Source organism: Schistocerca serialis, chromosome 7 (genome assembly GCF_023864345.2).
Source record: "Schistocerca serialis cubense isolate TAMUIC-IGC-003099 chromosome 7, iqSchSeri2.2, whole genome shotgun sequence".
NCBI classification, from domain to species: Eukaryota; Metazoa; Arthropoda; class Insecta; order Orthoptera; family Acrididae; genus Schistocerca; species Schistocerca serialis.
Window position 1 is genome coordinate 410,688,949 of NC_064644.1, and position 21,746 is coordinate 410,710,694.

A 21,746-nucleotide genomic window follows, 5' to 3' on the forward strand; every position below is an offset into this window, starting at 1 on the left:
TTTCACTTCTTTGGCAAGTTGAAGACAGACATGCATGGATGTTGGTTTCAGTCTGGCGAGGAAGACAGGAGTGGGTGCAATTGTGGATCTGTCAGCAGCAAACCGTGTTCTACAAAACAGGAATTGACTGTCTTTTCTCCCTTTGTGATAAATGTCTTAATGCATGTGGTGATTATTTTTGAATGGAATCATTCCATGGTTTCCTTACAGCAGGTGTTCGGTTTTCATTTGACTGCCTTCCATAACTGTGACAGTGACATGCACAGGTGAATGTGTCCACAAAAAAAAAAAAAAAAAAAAAAAAAAAAAAAAAAAAAAAAAAAAAAAAAAAAAAGGAGAGAGAGAGAGAGAGAGAGAGAGAGATATGGAGTGGAATAGTGCATATAAGATAAGCAGAATTTAAATTCATTACACAATTTAAGTGAAATCGAATATTTGCCATGTATGAGCCTGGTACACAGCAAACACAATCCTTTCTACATATACATTTCATGCAGAGAAGAACTAGTTCACTGTGGCCAATAGGAGATTCTGATTCCAGTCAGGTGATTTCCATTTCAGTCACAGTCGACATTCCCACACAGAGGAGCAGTTAGGATCAGTTTATACTTCTTTGCTCCCTCATAATAATACTGCGTAGTACTAATATTAACAATTACTATTATGAGGACATAGTTATTACCTATTGACTGCAATTTTGGTAGAGTACTGAAACTTCTATACAAAGGACAATTTTTGTAACATAAGAGGAATGTAATGAGCTCTACCAGTCAGTGGGTGAAGTAAGAAACCTTGTTAAAGAATGGAGAGCAATAGACATTAAATTCCTATCAGAGGGCCTATGAAATTTAGATCACAGAAGTGAAAGGAAATGAATTTTCACATACCAGTATGATGCTATGTGAAACACTCATATTGATATGGAAGTGATTGCATCCTAGAGGTCTCAGCATTATGTACAAGGGCAAAAGTCTCTTTAGAAATGCAGATGGACAATTACAAATTTCTTCTCTTAACCACGAGCTGCAGTACTTCTCAGCCACACAATCTCAGATGACAAGAAGAAAGATGTTGCTAGCTTGCTGTAAACTACTTTTAGAGATGACTGGCAAAAACAACAGGACATAAGTTGGTATACATCTATCATTTACAATAGTCCCATGTTGTTCAATACAGAGATAGAGAAAATTGCTTGTGAATATGTAGATGCTTTTGGTTTATATGTTTAAGTGTAACAGTTACCACAAAGAATTGTTCTAACAACAGGAAATGCCACTGTTACATCACTGTATTCTGTTATAGGTGATTTGAAGCATTTTAAATAATTGCGAAGGAACGATAAAATCAGAACTTTTACTAAAACACTGAATATCAATGTTACAGTTGGCAGTTTATAATGTTACAGTTGGCAGTTTATAATTTTTTCCCATGATATCACATACTAAATTGTTACAAATATGATGTAGTGTAAGAAGCATTATACAATAGGATTTAAGTTGTTTTCAGAAAACAACACATTCACTTTTGGAAATCATTCAGCATTGAACATGTCCAAAATGTTTCGGCAAATGAGAATATGTCCATATTTAAATGTACTTGTTAAAGCAATATTTTCAGTGTAGACTTGGTTTACAGATATGAACTGCCTTTTAGTACAAAAGTAAAGGCATTTGCATTGCAATATGTTGTTATTTTCATTCTTACATGTGCCTCAAATAAGATTTATGTTGATTGTATAAAACTGCAGTTAGTGGGCATGTTCATCTTTGCAGGTCACTTCCTCAGTTACAAATAGGTTTCCTGTATTACCTTACTGGATTGTAACAAAGGAGATCCATAAAAACAACAGTAGAGGGACGTTTATTACACTATATATAGTCCTACGTGGATGCATCAACAAAATTGTCACCTTGGCTACGACTTCCTGAAGTCCCAGTACCAAACTAGATCCTTGCTACACATTATTTTCCTCCGATCAACTCTTATAGCTTTTCCTCACTCTCTAAATCCATAAAACCTTAAATTTCTTCTCAGTCATTCCTATATTTCTATGACTGTCTTCAAAGCGCAACATCTCCTAGGCTACCTGCTATCAATGTCTACTCCCAATTGACTCTAAATGAGCCTTATAAATGGAAACTAACAAAAAGAGCATATTTTGAAACAAAACAGCAGAAGCTGTGATTACTTCAAAATGTAGCTAGTTTTTCCTGCATAGAAAGTACTCCAGAATAATAAAGGAAAGAATAACCTTAGCATGTGCCTGTAACTGTCAGTCATTCAGCCCTAATTTGTGCCTGTTCCTCCTGCTGCTGTCTATTTTTTTCTCCCTTTTCAGTCCCATCTCCCCTTCTCTAATTTATTTCCTTTGCAAACTTCCCTCTCCTCTGCTATCTACATCTCAGTTTTTCCAGTCTTATTTTTGTGACACTTTATTTTTTATGTTTGTTTTTGGTTAAGTGACATCCAACAATAAAAAAGGGACCTGATAACCCTGGAGTTAACTGGTACCCCATCCCATCCTCCTGTGTCTCTGTGTTTCAAAACATACTTGACATCACTGTAAAATTATTGTAAGTGCCATTTTTCTAATAAAATCAGAAGGAACCTGAATTTCATAAGTAACTTTCAAGCTGTTACTACATGATTAAGTAGGTCTTAGCTATTAACAGTAGATCTTACTTATACAGAGAATTCATTGAACAGTTGACAGTACATAAAAATAAGTGATTATTATTGCTAAGCTGTCATACTTAGTTTTCCAGCAGCTAAGTAATTACCCAGTAATACTTCTGTAGAATGAGTGTGTGCTACTCTGCATACATGATTTTAATTCTTCAAATATTTATGAAACAAGACATACTGTTCATAGTGTCAGTGATTATACACTGACTTATACCTGCTTCTTTTCACAACCACAACTAATAATTTTGCAGGATTCACAGCTTAAATTTACTGCAACCATCATCAGGTCTGTACAAACAGGGAAAAATACATTACTGACTAGCCCATACTCAGAAAAATGAAGCTGTCATATAGCACAATCTGTATGTAATGTTATGTCATGTTGTGCTACATGACAGCTTCATTTTTCCTTCTCTGATGCCAGTAACATTGCAAAGTTAATTATATCACAAGGAAAATTCAATTGAGAAAACTATTAAATGAGACAGAGTTTATGGCCAGCACTTAGCTTCAGAAGGACAGCTACAGTTGCATCCTCCTCTTCCTGGAGCCTGAGTAGCTTGCCCTTTCGCAACCTATTCTTCTCTCCTCCCCAAGGAAGAAACTAATGGTTCTGAGAGCTCAGTGCAGCATCATGTACTTTTATTTTTATACATATCTATATCAGCAGTACTAAATATTTTGCCCCCTGAAGGTACATACTGGTCAGCATTCTGTCTTTTACATTACTAATTGCAGTTGAGACTGTGAAAAATAAAAAGTTATTATTTGCAAAACTTGAATTGGTTGAACACCAAAAGTCTCTCACCTGCAACAGGGCTCTTTGTACCACCTCTGACCCATACAGTCGGCAACCATTTTGTTTGCAGGATTGCCGTAAATGGTCGAGATGCCCGAGTACCTGCTCTACAGGAGGGGTACCACTACTCGGTGATGGTTTTCCTCCTGGTTGCTGATTCCCACCACCACGTTTTCGTTTCCCAGGTGATGAATTTGTTCCTCCAACTGGTGTCAGTAGCTGAGCAACAAGACGACATAACAATTCCTCGTGCTCACGGCACCAACATCGTAATGCTGACACAACAAACATATCCCCACCTCGTACTTCTCTTGACAGAATTACCCGAAGGAGTTCTTCTGTTGGCCTGGAACAATGTGAGTACAGATTATTTTCAGAAAAAAAAACAACAGAATAAACATAACACTCAAATTTTATTACATAACTCATTTACACAACACACAGTGTTCAAACAGAAGAAAAGAAATTTTAATTGTTTTCTTCTGTAAACTTAAAAAATAGTTACAGAAGAATAGGGAACTGAAAAGAAAAAAAATAAAACTTTTTTTGCAACTCTTGTTAAAAGCAAGACAATATAATTAAAAATGTGAACCATGGCAACACTTCAACAACATATTTGTTGCCTTTTAAAGAAAAATTTTGGAGAAGAGAGAAGCAGAAAACTTCAGATACCAAGTGGCAGAAAAAAGAGGGCTGAAAGGTGGAAGGAATGTATGGGAGGGCTATATAACAGAAAGTAACTTGAAGACAATATTATGAAAAAGGAAGAGAAAATAGATGAAGATGTGGTGGGTGGTGCAAAACTGTGAGGAGAATTTTTGGGTAACTGATACACCCAACTTAAGAAGGGGTGCAATACAGTTCCCTGGGACATGTCTGAAGTTACTTCTACACCTGTCAACAATTCTCCATCCAAATAACAAGTTATGCCCTCACTAGTAATGATCCAACCTTTTTTAAAAATAAACAATGATACAGTTCTGAATCAGATGCTTTTTGGAAATCAAGAAATACTGCATCCACCTTATTGCCTTGAGTCCACAATCCATCCAACCTATGAAATGTCCTTATCTCTCTTTGCGTTACACCTACTCCCACCCTTTTACCACACGGGTTATATCCCTGTGGAAGACCCAAGTGCAAGATCTGTCCTATGCACCTACCCAGCACATCCTATTTCAGTCTTGCCACAAGTATATCTTATCCCAGCAGTAGCAGGGAGAGACCTGCGAAAACAGTCATTTCATATTTGCAAGGCCTTTAATGTGGGCATGAATACAATATGTCCACCAGAACGAATGTCCACTGCCAAACTATCTGACACCCAGCAGTAACACACAATGCTGAGCACAACATGGTCAACTTCAATGGGCACAACCTGTGCCATATGGAACACCCTCTCCCACAAAATACCAGCTTCTATGAATTACAAAGATGGTAATTCACTCTCAAAATCTTTCTAATATCTAGCTCCACAAGACTCTACCCCTCTCACCTACCTCCACATCTGTGCCCCCAACTCTGCCCCATTCCATTCAGTCTACTTAACACTCACGTATCACTCTCCACATTCTCCCTCTTCTTCTGTTCCATCCCCCTTCCAATCCACTGTGTGCCGCACCTGACTCCCTGTCCCAGCTTGTGAGTGATCTGACATGTGACACATTCCTATCCCATTCCTTTGCTGACTCTACCTCCCAGCCCTCAGTCACTCTGTTCTCGTGTGCTATGGCTGAATAGTTACCTTTATTTTTTTTCATCATTTAAATCATTAGTATACTGAGTCTATACATGGCTATCATTTCAACTGATTTCTTTTCAACTGTGGAGCTGTGTCTTTTCTTCTTGATCTTGAGAGGCTTTCCACTTTTATACTCAGAATGATTATCTTATAATTCTGCTCTGCTTGTGTTTTGGTTAAGGTGTCTTACTCAGAACTATCAGAACACTGGTCATTTATTGTTTTCTGGAATACACTTGATTGCCCCTTCAAGAATGAATAATAAAAAACCTGCTAAAACTTGAAAAGTATCTTGAGGAAAAGAAGCATTGATCCCTGTCTCTTTGAATCTTCAGGGGATGCATGGAAATGATAAATCGGAATGTGAGACTGGGACAGAAAATTGTTTTCATTACTTTAGCAATGCTTTAAGTAATTTTGATTATCAGCAGCCCTGTTTATGTCAACACATAATTAAAGACAGTAGAATTGAAATACCATATTTCACTGTTTTCAAACTCTACTTTGTGAGGACCTATTGGTTCTAGAGTAGTTTTGTCTCCCATCCATCTTCCTAGATTTTCTCTCTCACTTCTTTTCTTTGTAGAGAGAGGTGTAACGCTGTTCAGAAAGGTTAAAGGTCAATAAATAATATTTCTGGAGAAAGGTAAGGGCCCTTGTTTGACTCCTGTGTAGCTTAGCTTAAAAAGTGGATTTTCATCTACTTACTTTCAATATAAAGAGAAAATACAAATCCAAGGATCTCAGTTAGAGCAAAAATTTTGACCTTTTATTTTGATTAATTATAGTGCAAATTATCAACACTCAAATTTTAAGTTAAGATGTGTTTTTGCTCTATGCCCAAGTCATTTTATGTCGAATACCAATAATAAAATAAGTCTACACATAAAAACAACAACAAAATATCACTGCAACCGTGTTTTGAAATGAAAGCCGCTTCCACCATAAAGGAAAACAAAGTTATTAAAAGCTAGGGATAAGAAGCTGCTCTATCCTCCTACTAGTGCGTGTGTATGTGAGTACGCCGAGTGTAGTGTCATCGTGAGTGTGTGTGTGTGTGTGTGTGTGTACTTAAATCAACTGCCAAATGTATTAGCTTAGGCTGGCCACTACAGGCTGCCTTCTGTGTATCGGTTATGTTGCACCTTCTGTGCAATTCTTTTGTCTTGTTACATGTGGAGTCACAAGAGTCTTATTTCCATTACTGATCAGAAGTTTATGATTAAAGCCATATTTGTGTTACTTGGATATGTTTCGTGTTCTACTTGATTACTACAGATGTGTTGATGGGTTAAGTCACATATGACCAAGTATTGAGCTGCTTCAGGTTTATGGGACAATTTAAATCAAAAATTAGATGGGGCCAAAACTACTTACCTCCTCCTTTCTATTTTTTCAGAGTTGTTCAGTTAACCATAAACTTTTCACATTCCAAGTTGGCACTCATCTTATTAATTTAATTATGAAGACTCCTTTTAAAATGAAATCACAATATGTTGGTAAGTATTGTATATATAAGCTCAACACTAGTTGCCTTCATTTGGAGCAGCTGAAGTTATTTCTCAAATTGCTCTTTTGCGGACATGTTTATGATGCTGTACAGATAACAATGAAGCACAAAAGTTTGTTACTCTTTCCCCTTCCTTATTCCTTTTCCTTATTTTCTAACATTTAATAGAGAGTGTTTTACATACAGCATAAGCACTGCATCCAAAAGCTCTGCTCACTACCTATGCTCCAGCCGACTCCTCAAAGTTTGGCAGGTGCCATATTAGTTTTAGCTGAACTAGACAAATTAGGAGCAGCCCTGGAAATAAGTTTGAGAAAAACATTGTGCCATTTAATACTTCACACTGGTGTGTAAGTAGCATCTGCACACACAGATGAGACAAAATTGAACAGAAATGTAATAAAGAAATGGTAGTGCATTGACTGACTAATTGAGATGCCAGTCCATTTGTGACAGAGAGGTTGAAACGGAAAGGCTTCTTTCTCCTGATAAAGCATTACTTTATTTCGGATCGAGACTCAAACTCGGGACTTTTGCCTTTCATGGGCAAATGGTCTACTACCTGAGCGATCCAAGCACAACTCGCAACACGTCCTCACAGCTTTGATTCCACCAGGCAGTACCTTAGATCCTGCCTCCCAAACTTCACAAAAGCTTTCCTGCAAAACTTGCAGAACTAGCACTCCAGTAAGAAAGGATACTGTGGAGACATAGCTTAGCTACAGCCAGGGGGATGTTTCCAGAGTGAAATTTTCACTCTGCTGCAGTGTGTGTGCTGATACAAAACTTCCTGGCAGGTTAAAACAGTGTGCCAGACTGAGACTTGAATTCACAACCTTTGCCTTTCATGGACAAATGCTCTACTGACTGAACTACCCAAGCATGACTCATGACCCATCCTCACAGCTTTAATTCCTTTAATTCTGGCATTACCTTGTCTTACTTCAGAGAAGCTCTCCTGTGACACTTGCAGAACTAGCACTTCTGGAAAAAAGGATATTGTGAAGACATGGCTTAGCAACATCCCCCAGGCACCTCTTGTGATACTGCCAAAGTCCAAGAAATGAGGTAGAGTGTACGTGATGATCAGAGTCTGCCTCCTCAGTATTGGTTCCCAAGCAGTAGCAGGCACCAGCACTTGCATCATACATGAAACATCCTGTACATCTGGCTTTTATCTTTTCTATCATATTATTTTTGTGACATGGTTATCTTTTGGGCAAATCTGAATTCCAGTTATTAACCAGCAATAATCTGTAGTGTCTCAGTCCCACTTATTAATTGTTTTTTTCCCTACTGCTTCCACTTCTCATTGCATTTTACCACAATCACATCAGCAAGGATTTGACAAAATCTAGACTACTTTTATGTTTTTGCAGCTACTGCAGATGGTTTGTCTCAAAAGCCTAAGATATCTTTCCCTCTTCACTGTTCCATTACATAAGGTTTCAATACATTTTTCATAGTTACAGTACAATAGAAGGACTAGTCATATGGGTTGATAAGAGCATCAACTACGTACTAATGCTGAGAGCCACATAACAGCTGATGTTTCTGGATGCGTGTAAATAATATATAAACCAAGTTTTGATGTACAATATGTAAAAAAATACAGAAACAAATAAAAAAGTGGCTGCGAATTTACAGAAAATGTGGGAGATTACCTTTCCTGCTTCAGCATTAAAAGAATAGAAGTCAAAGCCTCAGCGTGTCTTGTGAATTCCAGGCGTGGCAGAATGGGTAGTATGTAGTCAACTGGAATGCCATGTGCTGCTACAAGCTGCCACAAACAGTACTGCTCGAAAGTCTCCCACGAAAGTGATGCAGAAAGAAGAGCACGAAATCCATCATGTCGAAACATTACGAGGCGTCCTTGGAGAATATGACAGACAAGTTCCTGTAACTGCAAGGCATCTACTGCAGATACAACTAGTTGCAGCAGTTGAGCATTGCCCACGGCGACTGCAGGAAACTGTGCATATACCTCAGGCAGCAACCACACAAGTAATCTCACATCTTCTTCCTGGCATAACTGTAAGCCACCAAGAAATCAAAATTAATTGCAAGCAACAAATATCAGGAATAACATTTAGAGTAATGTGAGTTGCTGATACAACTCTGAAATCCGTCATTTACATGACAGTTATCTACAGTAAACTACAAACATGGGTACATTTCTATACAAAGTATTGATTAGGTTTCAAAAAGTATTTTAAGAAATAAAAAATTCTATATGAGAATCAAAATAATTTACTCGGTATTTATATTTTCTTCACAGTGCTATATTGATAGTGGAATTGTTAAATAAGTAGTAGTAATAATCAATACTGTTTATTAGAGTTTGCCTGAATAGGTTACTATGGGTAAAGTGTAAGAAGGAAGGACTGTGGTGAGTGAAAAGACATGTGCAGGGCACTAGGAGGTGGTGGGAAGCATTGGGAAGCAGCAGAGAGGGAGATAGATGGCTCACAGCAACCAAATTATGATAAATTCAGTAAATACTTGATAAAATCAATTATAGCATAAAATTCATTAAGCAAAAACCAACTCACACCTCTAAACCAGTGGCACCAGAAAGAGGTCCCATTTGTAGGGTCCTAAGAATGTGATGAAGCATACAAGGAGATTAAATGATAGACCTGGTGATCTCACTCAAAAGAAGGCTACATGAGCTGAGAAGCTCAAACGTAATCATCATCTCTGTTTCACACTGACATGACTTGCCAATCCGGTCACGTATAAATAAAGATCCTAAATATGGGCATAAGATCCAAAAATGTTACATTGTGGACATAAGCTGTGTAGGAAGAAGACTTGACACATTCCATGGCTTACATCTCAACAGACAAGGGAAAGATTTAGTTACAACACGGATCCAAGAAGTAATTAACAGCTAAATGAATGTGCAGTGTGCTACAGAGCCCATCCCTCTCAAGGATAAAAATAATGAATACTTGGGAGAATCAACCATGAAATGCCAGGTCAGTAAAACAATACATCAGCAGGACTAGAGCAATGTTTTTTTAGTACAATAAAACCTTCCACCAGTGCGACACCAGATGCAAGAGTAAGTGTTTCATATGTGTCTCAAACAGACTTCAGTCCACACAAGAATAATTTATCACTTTTACATTATAATGTACAGGGTTTTAGGAAACAAAATAGATGCTTTTGAATCATTTATCACAGTACTATCTCCACATGTAATAATAGTTACAGAACACCAGAAAACAATGGACAACATTCAATATTGCAAATTTAAAGGCTGCAACCTAGCTACTTTCTACTGTAGGACACACAATAAAGGTAGTGATGCCATCTACACAAGAAATTGTAAATTCACAAGCACAACAGAAAAAGTGCTATGGGGGAACAATTTCTGTGATGACAAAGATTTCGAAATTGCAATTCTTAAACTCACATTTTGCAATGTTCCTTTCTATGTCATAGGTGTATATAGATCCCCCCGTGGAAAGTTTGATGCTTTTCTGAAATCACTTGATGGAGTTTTAAGTAAATTAATGTCACACTGTAGAAGTGTAAATCTTGTCAAGTACCCACAAGAATAGCTAACACACATAGTAGTTCAATTGATCATGTTATTAGACATTATGACCACATCATTTCAACAGATGTCATAAATTGTCACCTCTCAGATCATTTAGGTCAAACACTAGTGCTAAAATGTAAAACCAAATTCAAACCAAGAAAAACGTACGAGCACAGGCGAATACTATCTGCAAACAACATTGCTACACTAAGACACTGTTTGAGCCAGGAAACATGGGAATCAGTTATGACTACCATTGAGGTCTACAATAAATGGAACATGTTCACAGAGGAAGGGCCGGAGCTGGAGTTTACAATGTCTGTCCAATTCCAGGACATATTTAGCAATTTCAAAGCATTGCTAGGTTTGCTAGTAGATTAATATGTTTACAGGTGAAGCATTGACAACTGTAGTCACATAAAGACTTATTTTTAGGGCTGGGCAAACGATACCTGCATTCAAACGGGATTGAGATTTTCCAATAAGCCACAGTGCTCTATACGGTATTGAGTATTCTCATACAATCACTTGACATTTGATGTGGTGTCGGTGACCAGGAGGGAAATTACAAACAAGCCACAACAACAAGCTATAGCTCTGCTTAAAAATGGACAGTTTCACAAAACACAGTTGGAAATAGCACTAAATCCTATCACCTGGATTCTCTTGTACTTGAAGAAATCCCCAAACAGTGTTGCCATGTATGCACATATAAATAATTACGCTGACTTTTAAGTAAAGCTACCAGTCAAAAGTAACGATGTTGTTCTTCGAAAAATATTACTTGACTATGAATCTGGTGCTATATTTTATTTAGTTATGACAGACTGTAATGATTTACCACATGGACTGAAAATGAATATTTCAATCCTTTTCCACATTTTATGTTAATGATTAACAATGTTACCACTTTTAATCAATTTAGAAACAAAATTGTAAAATTTACATGAAATAAGAAAGAAATTTAATCAAACAAGAAATCCCTAATAAACAAAATAAATCATATTAAACTGACAGTAATTTCTATCATGAGAATAAATTACAGCAGCTAGACCCATGCTACAGATAGTAGAGTGCCAGATGTGCAAAAGACTGGAAAGTTGCACAGGTCACACCAATACTCAATCAGGGAAGTACAAGTAATCCAATGAACTACACATCCATATCACTGACGTCAATTTGCATGATTCTGGAACATATACTGGGTTCGGACATTACGAATTCCCTCAAGGAAAATGATCTGGTGACACATAGTCAGCACAGATTCAGAAAATATCATTCTGATGATATACAAGTAGCTCTTTATACTCACGAAGTAATGAGTGCTATTGAGAGTGGGTCTCAAACTGATTTGATATTTCTAAATTTCCAAAAGGCTTTTGATACCATCCTTTGCAAGCAGCTTCTAATCAAACTGCATGCCTGTGGAGAATAATCTCAGCTGTGCAACTGGAAAGTCATTGAATAAAACAGAAGTGATATCTGGCATTTCCCACAGAAGTATTATAGGTCCTCTGCAGTGTCTAATCTATATATATGATTTAGGAGAGAGCAGCCATCTTACACTGTTAGGACATTATGCTGTCATCTACCATCTAGTACACGCATCAGAAAACCAAAACCAATTGCAAAATGATTTAGACAATACATCTGTATTGTGCAAAAAGTGGCAATGGACCATAAACAATGAACAGTGCAAGGTGACCTACATGAATACTAAAGGGAATCCCTTACATTTCGCTTACATTATAACACACACAAATTTAAAGGCTGTCATTTCAGATAAATACCTGGGAATTACAATTGCAAACAACTTAAATTGGAATGACCACATAGATAATGTTGTTGGCAATGCAAACGAAAGAGGTTTTATTAGCAGAATACTTAGAAAATGTAACAAGTCTACTAAAGAGACTGCTTATGCTACTCTTGTCCTGTTATTTCTAGAGCAATGCTGTGTAGTATGGGATCCTTATCAGACAGGGTTGATGGAGGACATCGAAGAAGTCCAAAGAAGAAGGGCAGCTCACTTTGTATTATCGCGAAATAGCGAAGAGAATGTTACAGATATGATAGGCAAGTTGGGGTGGCAGCTATTAAATCAAAGACGTCCTCTGTTGCAATATGAATTTTTCAGGAAATTTAAGTCTGTAACAATCTCCTCCGAATGTGAAAATATTTTGTTGACACCCACCTACACAGGAAGAAATTGTCACTCTAATAAAATATGAGAAATCAGAGCTCGCACGAAAGATTTAAGGGGTTGTTTTTCCTGCACGCTGTTCGAGAGTGGAATGGTAAAGAAATAGTGTGACAGTGGTTGGATGAACCCTCTGCCAGGCACTTAAGTGTAAACTGTACAGTAGCTGTGTACATGTAGTTATTATTGTTACATATGACCTGCATCCGAGACACTGCAATTTGTGTTTAATACAGTTATTTTTGTTAATAAAATCCACAGTATGTTAAAACAATAAGACACGTCTTGATAGAGATAATACCAACAGAAGTCACTAGATCGCAAAGTGATCAAAAGATTTGAGCAGAAAACAAGACTTGTTGAACTGTGAAGAAAATTACTCAAGCAGCCAAATGAAGCTAAAAAACACCACTATTTATTTTAAAAAAATTGTAAGGGAATGAACGGGGAACAGTGATACCAGCTTGCCTGAGAACTTGGAAGAATGTGGGGAGGGGAGTGGTGAAGCGGCACCAAATGTCATCAAACTCCCAACCAAGAGAATTTGTACCATTTACCTCAGCTTTTTATGAATACCTATCAAGTTAAAACTGTAGTTTGCCTTACCCCATTTGTAGTCTGAATTGAACTAACCTTAAAATTGGACGAATAATCAGCTATAGTATGCATTTATTTCTACAGGAGACTGTGGTGTATTGCAGCAACTAGAGTACTTCAGGAGGAGGTCAAACAGACACAACACACTAACATGGTAAATACTTAAATTTGGAAACAATTAGTGGTCATACAGATGACTTGTATTTGATTCTATCGCTGACACTTATAACATTACCATGGCATTCACCGCAGAATCAGAGAATCACAACAGAGTACAGCTGTCTGTAACATGATATGAAATTCAGAATAACTGTTCTATCTGCAAACAGCTGGATCTGTGCTATGAAGATACTGTCATCATTAGTGATGATTACTAGTATGTGCTGATTACATAGACACAGGGTGAGCAGCACTGCACTCGGACATAAATACTTTCCAGCTGTGGCAGCGTAAGGAAGCGCATAGGGGTGTGTCTACGCTGACGTCTCTGATTGATTGATGCATCGGCATTGACTATCTTTACTTGTGGTGCCATTGTGAGGTACCAATTTTCGCGTGAGACATTGTTCTGTGGGTGACACCACAGAGATGGTAAAAGTTTAGATAAGGGCCAATTGCATACTTATGTATTTTGTGCAGTAATGTTGTCAAGGTATGAAAGGAACAAAAGGGGTTGTATCACCTGCTGGTTCTACATAGACAATGAGAGAGCAGCTGGCAGATGACATGTTTGGAAGCAACAGACGAAGGAATATTGTCACACTCTCATATCAGTATACATACAAAATACCCTATGTATTCAGTGAATACAGCTGTTTTCTCACAAACTTAATCGTAATGTCAGAAATTGAAACATATTCAGATGTAACAGCTGAATATTTGTGACAACAGCAAAGAAAGGAAGGGTTTGATTTTCACCGTTGAAAATTCACTGCCTCTTTTCTCACCTCTTATCAGTTACATCAACAAATGGCATAAGTTTGGAATGGATACATTGTTAAATTTTAGGCAGGTACTTTACATCAACAAAACACTTTGTAACTTTGACAATATTATAAAAAGGATAGATTGCTACTCACATAAGATGGTACGCCGAGTTGCAGACAGGCACAAAGAGGTGGGAAGAGGGAGGAATATCAGGGTACAGGTGGGGGAGAGTCGTCAGCATCATCACTGGCTGGTGGAGCATGCAGAAACTGGGTGACAGGACAAGGCTGCCAGGTGCAGAGTCTGATGTCTGTAGGAGAGGGAGGGGTGTGGTGGGGTGAGGGGGGGTGGGGGGGGGGGGTGGGAGAAAAAGAGAGGAGCAGAGAAGGGAAAAGACCGGTTGGTGGAATGGCAGAGAGCAGTGTGCAGTGAACATGAGGGGTGCGAATTGGGAGGAGGTGATAGGACAGAGGAGATGGGAACTGTTGGGAGTAGTGTGCAGGAACAGCAGGTTACCATAGGCTGAGGCCAGGGTAATGTGTTGTAAGGATGAGTCCCATCTGCACAGCCTGCTACAGTCATCGCACAGATTTTTTATATTGATATGACTACCAAACTGCTGTCCACCAGGACAATGGCCACTACCAATTTCTGGCCAAGAGCAAAGTGGACAACCCCGGGGCACAACAGGCAGCTGAACATAACATGCTTAATTTAAATGGCTGCTTCATGACCCGGGCCATCTGGATCCTCACCTCCATCACCAGCTTTTCTGAACTGCGCAGATGGGAGTTAGCCTTACAACATATTCTCCACTCCCCAAATCATACCGACCTCAACCTACAGCACCCTACTGTCCCCATGCCATTCACCGAACAGTTTCCGCCCCTCTGTCCTATCAACTTCTCCCATTTCAAGTCCCCAACCTCTCACTCTGTGCTGCTCTCTGCCAGTGCATTCACTGGTCTTTTCCCCTCTTTGTTCTTTCATTTTCCGCTCCCTGTTCCTTCCCCCTCCCTTCCCCACAGCCTGCGAATCCCATGCCTGGCAGCTTTATCTTGCCACCTAATCCCTACACACACTGCCAGGCAGTGCTCACTCCTCTGACCCCACCTGTACAATGCTATTCCTCCCCCTTCCCCATTACACTCCGGATTGTTGCTTCTGATTGACGTGACACAGATGCATTCTGGTCAGAGCGGCTGGAGATAGTGATTACATTTACTTGCTTGTGTGAATGAAAGTGCATTTTCCTTTCCGAAGAAGGCTTTGGCTGAATGTGTAAAAGTCTTTTCATTGTGCCCGACTGCAACTCAACGTGTCATTTTTACAGTGTGTACCAATCTATGTTTCATAATACTGTTGATATTCCGACATGGACTTCCCATGTTTTGAGACTGTAATTTTGATTAGTCAGAATATGTTAGAAAATAAATTTTCTCAAGCAGCCTCTTAAGAAACAGGGGGTCATCTTATGCTCAGGTAAATATGGTATTTAGTTACTCTATGCTGTGTCTTCCAGATGTTACAGGATACAGCTTACATACAAGACTGCCAAGCTGCCTATGACTCAGGTGCAACATAGTTATGGTTGGACTCCAGAGAGGGTACACATGACAGGGACTATGTTACACATCTGCCTTACATCACACAAATAGTTCCCAACTGGACATCCACCTGGCCAACATGTGCATACATTTAAATAACAACTCTGCAATTCACATTTAAGTGCCTGGCAGAGGCTTCTTCGAATCATCTTCAGGCTGCTTCTCTACCATTCTGTTCTCCAATAGCACATGGGGAAAATGAACACTTAAATCTTTCTGTACAAGCTCTGCTTTTTCTTATTTTATTACAATTTCTCCATATGTAGGTTGGCAACAATAAAATATTTTCACATTCAGAGGAGAAAGTTGGTGACTGAAATATTATGAAGTCACCTTGCCATAGTGAAAAATGTCATTGTTTTAATGACTGCCACTCTAATTCGCTTATCATAGCCATGACACCCCCCCCCCCCCCCCCCAATTTCACGAAAATATAAAATGAGCAGCTCTTGTTCTTTGGACATTTTTGATGTCCTCCATCAATCCTACCTGGTAAGAACCTAATACTGCACAGCAATGCTCTAGCAGAGGATGAATAAGTTACTGTAAGCAAGCTCTTTAGTAGACCTGTTGCATCTTCTAAGTGTTCTGTCAATAAAATGCAATATTTGTTCTGCCTTCCCCAAAACATTATCTACTTGATTGTTACCATAAAAGTTGTTTGTAATTGTAATTCCTAGGTATTTTGTTGAATTTACAACAGACACACAGCTCCACTAAGTAGCATGTACCACAAGACAGTGTCAGGACAGAGTCTCTGCGAGCGTCTCAGTTGTCGCAAAGGAAGATCAAAACTGAACATTATGGAAGTGATGTTTGTCATCGAGCATTGGATATAGGACTTTATCGGTAGTTAAAGACAGATCAGTGCAAGTGAAAATTGAATCTTATTGTCATTTGAAATATTCATATTCCAGTAAAGTATGGTAAAACTTCTTTCAATAAGTCACTGCAAATTGTTGATAATTTGGATTACAATCTATGTTTTTGCTGTAGCTGTTGTCTAACCCTGTTTGGTTCTGTTACAAAGCTGTTCAGTTGCTGTGTGCAAGCAAGCCACCTCATATAACAGCAACTACTTCGATAGTAGGGGGTTCTCCTCCTGCCTCATTTATATGTTGACGTCAAGTGAATTTGGAGAAAACAAAGCTTTACCTATCTGTTTACTCTTCAGCAGTCTTCTGTAAGACCATATTTTCAAACTCATATTCACCTCTTATCTGTACAGCTTATCGCCTACATTTTACTTTCACGTAATGCTACGCTCTGGATAAATACTTCCAGAAAACACTTGCTATGACTTAAATTTACAGTTGATGTCAATCTCTCTTGTTGCTACTGTCAGTCTGCCACCATATCCTATTCCCTATGACCATCATCAGTTATTTTGCTGTTTAAGTACCAAAAGTCATCAAATACATTTAGTGTCTTATTTCCTAATCTAATTCCCTTGGCATCACCCAAGTTAATTTAGCTACATTCAATTAACCTTGTTTTACTTTCAAGACCCTATTCATTCCATTCTGTTGATAATATAAATACTTTGCAGTCACATACAGAATTACAATGTTATCAGCAAATCAATAAGTTTTTATTTCTTCCTCCTTCACCTTTCATTCCTCTTCCAAAATTTCTCCCTGGTTTCCTTTATTTGCTTGCTCAGTGTATATACTGAATAAAATGGGAGATAGACTGCTACCCTGTTTCACCTCCATTCTGATTACTGCCTCTCCTCCTTATCCTATGACTATACAGACTGCACCACAGTTTCTGCAAAAGTTGCAGATAACCTTTGGCTCCTTGTATTTTATTATTGATATCTTCAAAACTTCAAAGTAAACATTGTGAAAACATTAGAAATATGAACATATAATGATAAATGTGATTAAAAAATTGAACAGCAACATTAAAAAGATTATATAGTTTTGGCCTCTGTTCATACTTCAGATAGGCTCCTTCCACAATTGTGTGTCTGCAGAACAGATGTTTCCATCAGTCAACCACATGATTTCATGACAATAATGAGAAACATATCTTAAATTCACTGAAACTTTCTCAGTTGTTAACACATTGTTCATTTAACTTTAGAGATGCATGTACATATCCAACTGAATGAACAATTCATTATTTACAAACATTAAAATCTAAAAAGTGTAAAAATTGGTTGTGTTATTGAACTGTTGTATTACCCTAAGATCTTCCAGGAGGCAATCTTCGAGTTTTTTGTCCATGGTCTGGCAGAAATCCTTGTAGACTGATGCCTTTCCATCATTCAGTTTGCTAGTAACATATAAGAAGAAAATATGTTATACATTACACTGCTTTATTTCATAAAAACATTACAGTAAAACAATTAAATACTTCATAACAATCCACAGAGACTAGCACCTTTAGATACTGAAGAGAAGTATTAAAGACAATGTTTTGGCATTTTATGGGATGTATATAAATGTAATCATCTATTTTATATTCTGTTTCAGTACACAGTCACACTTATTTAAACTACATTTATTTTGCTGAGGACTGTAATTAATGCTGAATTAATTTTCTTCATCAATGAAATGTGAAAATTCCAAACAATACAATTTTGCTACTAAAAAGAGATCACAAATAACATTATGCAAACCAAGCAGATGTATGTAATTAGGAAAAAAAGGCCAGACCTGCAACTTAAAGCTTTCTACTTCAATAATTATGCTTTTGTGGACAAATGAAACAGAAATTGCACTAATATGCAAAGAATTAACTCAATTATAAATCAAATCATGTTTTGTGCTTTCTGTACTCAGTCCAAAAAGAACATCTGAAAGCTGACTATTCAGAGCTATTTAATCATGATCTATCTCACACCATTATATGAATTCTGACCAGAAACCACACTTGGTAGAGCATGTTTAACAGGATGGAAATATTTGGTATTTTCAGTGGAAATGTTGGCTTGTGCAGACTGCTTATATAATCAAACTGAAATTACACTTTAGTGATACTAAATGTGAATCTGTGGTTAATATACAGCATTGTTAACAAATGATTGAAGTGGTATCACCAATGTACCATAGCTATTTTTTTTATTTCTTTGGCTTTATATTGCAAAACTTTGCAGTCACAGTGAGAAACTCTATAAAGTGTGTCGAGAGCAATTACGTGTAAAGTCTGTTGGAAGTCACAAAGTGTGCTCATTCTCAAATACTGGATGCATAAAGTCCAGTTATTTCTGCACCATCAGTTACTCTGCTTCAAGAAAGAAAAAAAGAAAAACACATTTTCTAACAGCAATACTTATCTTACTGTGTTTAACTTTAAACACAAGCTTATACCTCTTACTGAATAGATTATGATAGCATTTAAAATTTTTAAATTTGATCATCAATTATGCAAAATACTGAAAATCAAATTTCTGTTGCCCCTGGAAGCTGTTAGACAGCAACCTACAAATGGTACTAGGTTCTGGGATAGTCACTTAGTAATATGGCTATGTACATATAAAAAGAAACAGAGAGATAATTTACTAACAGTTCACTAAAGAAATGGTCAAGAGACTTGCCTAAGCAAGTAATACAAAACATTGAGAAGTACGAATATATACAGTTCCCATATGGCAATGTTTATCCTAACAGCTGGTGAGAAAACAAGGAATTGGAGAGCTGTACTATGACCACAGATGAAGGAGCAGAAGTACTGCATTATATGCCAGCAAAATTTTAAAAGTTGTGAATTTCTGCGAAAGAAGTCCTAGAGGAATGCTCAAACTATTGGAAGATTTGGAGCTTTCTGGCAGATTAAGGCTGTGTGTTGGACTTGAGACTTGAAGCTGGGACTTCTGCTCTTTGTGGCCAAACACTCTACCAACTGAATTATCTCGGCATAACTTATGACTTGCCGTCACAAGAATACTAGTCCCACAAGGTGAGCAGGTGAACAATTTAAAATGTAGGATAGCAGTCAGCAGAGAATTTGCCTCTGAAAAGCAAGTTCTGGTCTGATGCACAGTTTGAATCTGAAAGGAAGTTTTAAATCAGTACATATTCTGATACAGAGTGAAAATTCATTCTGTTGCAAGGTTATTCATATTTTACATGTAACTAATGTTCCTTTTACATGTTCAGCATCATGTGCAGACTATTGAAAGGTAAGTGTTAAAAGTACAAGCATTGGAAATGAAAATCCATAATACCAATATTCACTGAATAACTCAGAAATCCTAAGAAAATTAAACAAATCTCTACAAATCTTATAGGTGATTTTCATTATTTATATACATGACATGTACAGAAAGGCTGGTTTGACTAGTCTCACCCAGAAATGAATAATGATTATGAGAAACATTAAGGACATTTAATACGTTTAGGCAAATTTCCTTAGAGAAACTAAAAGAGATGAAGTGTCTCATCACAGTTACAAAGGCAAAGTAAACAGAGCATAGCCATAAAAATTCAGATTCACAATGAATTAATCGAAATAGTTCAGGACTTCTCATTCCTTGGCTGTAAAAGTTACTGCAATGGGAATGTAAAATTAGAGAATCTTTTCATCTGTTTAGCCGTAATCAATTTAGAATACACAATAAAAAGTAAGGAGATCAATAACTGATCCATGTACTTATTAATCAGTTCTATCATTTGCAGAATGTGAAGGTAGAAGAATGCTAATAGATAAAATATTAATGCATGGAACTTGGTTCTTCGCGATTTTGACTGGAAGCAATAAGGGTATCCAAAACTTTTAACAAACACATTTAAGAATAGATCACACAAAATACTATTGCTGAAGGTAGGATAGTGCGACTGAAGTCCTGCTTTTGCTACTTCATAAAAAAGTTTTTCACTGTAAGGATTTCATGTTAGACATAGGATTGGAAGAAAAAAGATGTGGTAGACACCTGTAATAAAATACAAATTCCTTGTGTAATTACAATTCAGGGCATGACTATCTCGTGTTGGACACTTGTGTGGAACTTAAAAGTTGACTCTAATAGTAATAAATTCAGGAGGGTCAATGGGCAACAGTAGAAACTTTAGGGAAGTGAGGTTCAAGGTGCATTACCCATACTTTGATGGAAAAGTCCACAATTCTCAGCTGAACAAACGCAAGGACATAGTGTTTCGTGTATCTGGGATTGTAAAACAGTTACGATCCTTAGATGCCACGAAGGCATCTGGCCCAGACGGTATCCCCATAAGATTATATGTTGACTTTGCTACCAATATAGCACCATTCTTATCCATCATCTATCAGGTATCATTGGAACAGCGGAAAGTTCCACGGGACTGGAAGAAGGCCCAGGTCATAGCAGTCTATAAAAAGGGTAGAAAATCGGTCGCACGCAATTACTGGCCAATTTCACAGACATTGATTTGTTGCAGAATCATGGAACACATTTTGTGTTCAGACATAATGACCTTTCTAGACTCTGAGAAGCTCATCTGCAGAAACCAGCACAGTTTTAGGAAACAGTGGTCATGTGAGACACAGCTGGCTCTCTTTGTGCACGATATACAACAGGCTCAAGATACCGGCTCCCAGGTTGATGCCATATTCCTTGACTTTCGAAAGGTGTTTGACTCAGTTCCGCACTGTTGCTTGCTCCAAAAAGTGCACGCTTATGGTCTATCCAATGACACATGCAGTTGGATAGACAGTTTTTAACAGACAGAGAGCAGTATGTCATTCTGAATTGGGAGACTTCAGCAGAAACAAGCGTAACATCAGGTGTGCCCCAGGGTAGCGAATAGGTCCGCTGCTTTTTACGATTTACATAGAAAAATCTGGTTGCAGGTATTGACAGCGGCATTAGACTGTTTGGAGGAAAGTACAAGATGTACAACTTTGCTTCCACTGTTTGCCGATAGGTGGCGACAATGGTAAGTAGTGGTCGAAAGAAACAGATCACAGACATCAGGCAGTTTGCTTGGACTTCAGTCAACATAACCTCATTCAAACATTGTGTTTGCATCATAAAGTTCTTCTTGATTGAAAATGTCAGTTTACGAGCCTAATTCTCCTCATTTGCACGAGGTGTTCCCGTTTTGTTTCAATATGAAGAAAACAGCAGCTGAGTCTCATCGAATGCTCTCAAGTACGTATGGTAAGGACGCTATTAGTGAAAGAACGTGTTGTGACTGGTTTCAAT

The 21,746-nt window shown here is 37.8% G+C and overlaps 1 protein-coding gene across 2 annotated transcripts in view; it reads right to left on the reverse strand.

Moving 5' to 3' along the window:
• The window catches only part of LOC126412340 (integrator complex subunit 3), a 72,104-nt gene that overhangs the window by 10,038 nt on the left and 40,320 nt on the right, over positions 1–21,746 (reverse strand). For both annotated transcript variants that reach the window (XM_050081888.1, XM_050081887.1), the window contains exons 12-14: positions 17,806–17,896; positions 8,400–8,767; positions 3,494–3,830 (exon numbers count right to left, since the gene is read on the reverse strand). In XM_050081888.1, coding sequence (XP_049937845.1) covers positions 3,494–3,830; positions 8,400–8,767; positions 17,806–17,896 — 796 coding nt within the window. The remainder of the gene's footprint in view (positions 1–3,493; positions 3,831–8,399; positions 8,768–17,805; positions 17,897–21,746) is intronic.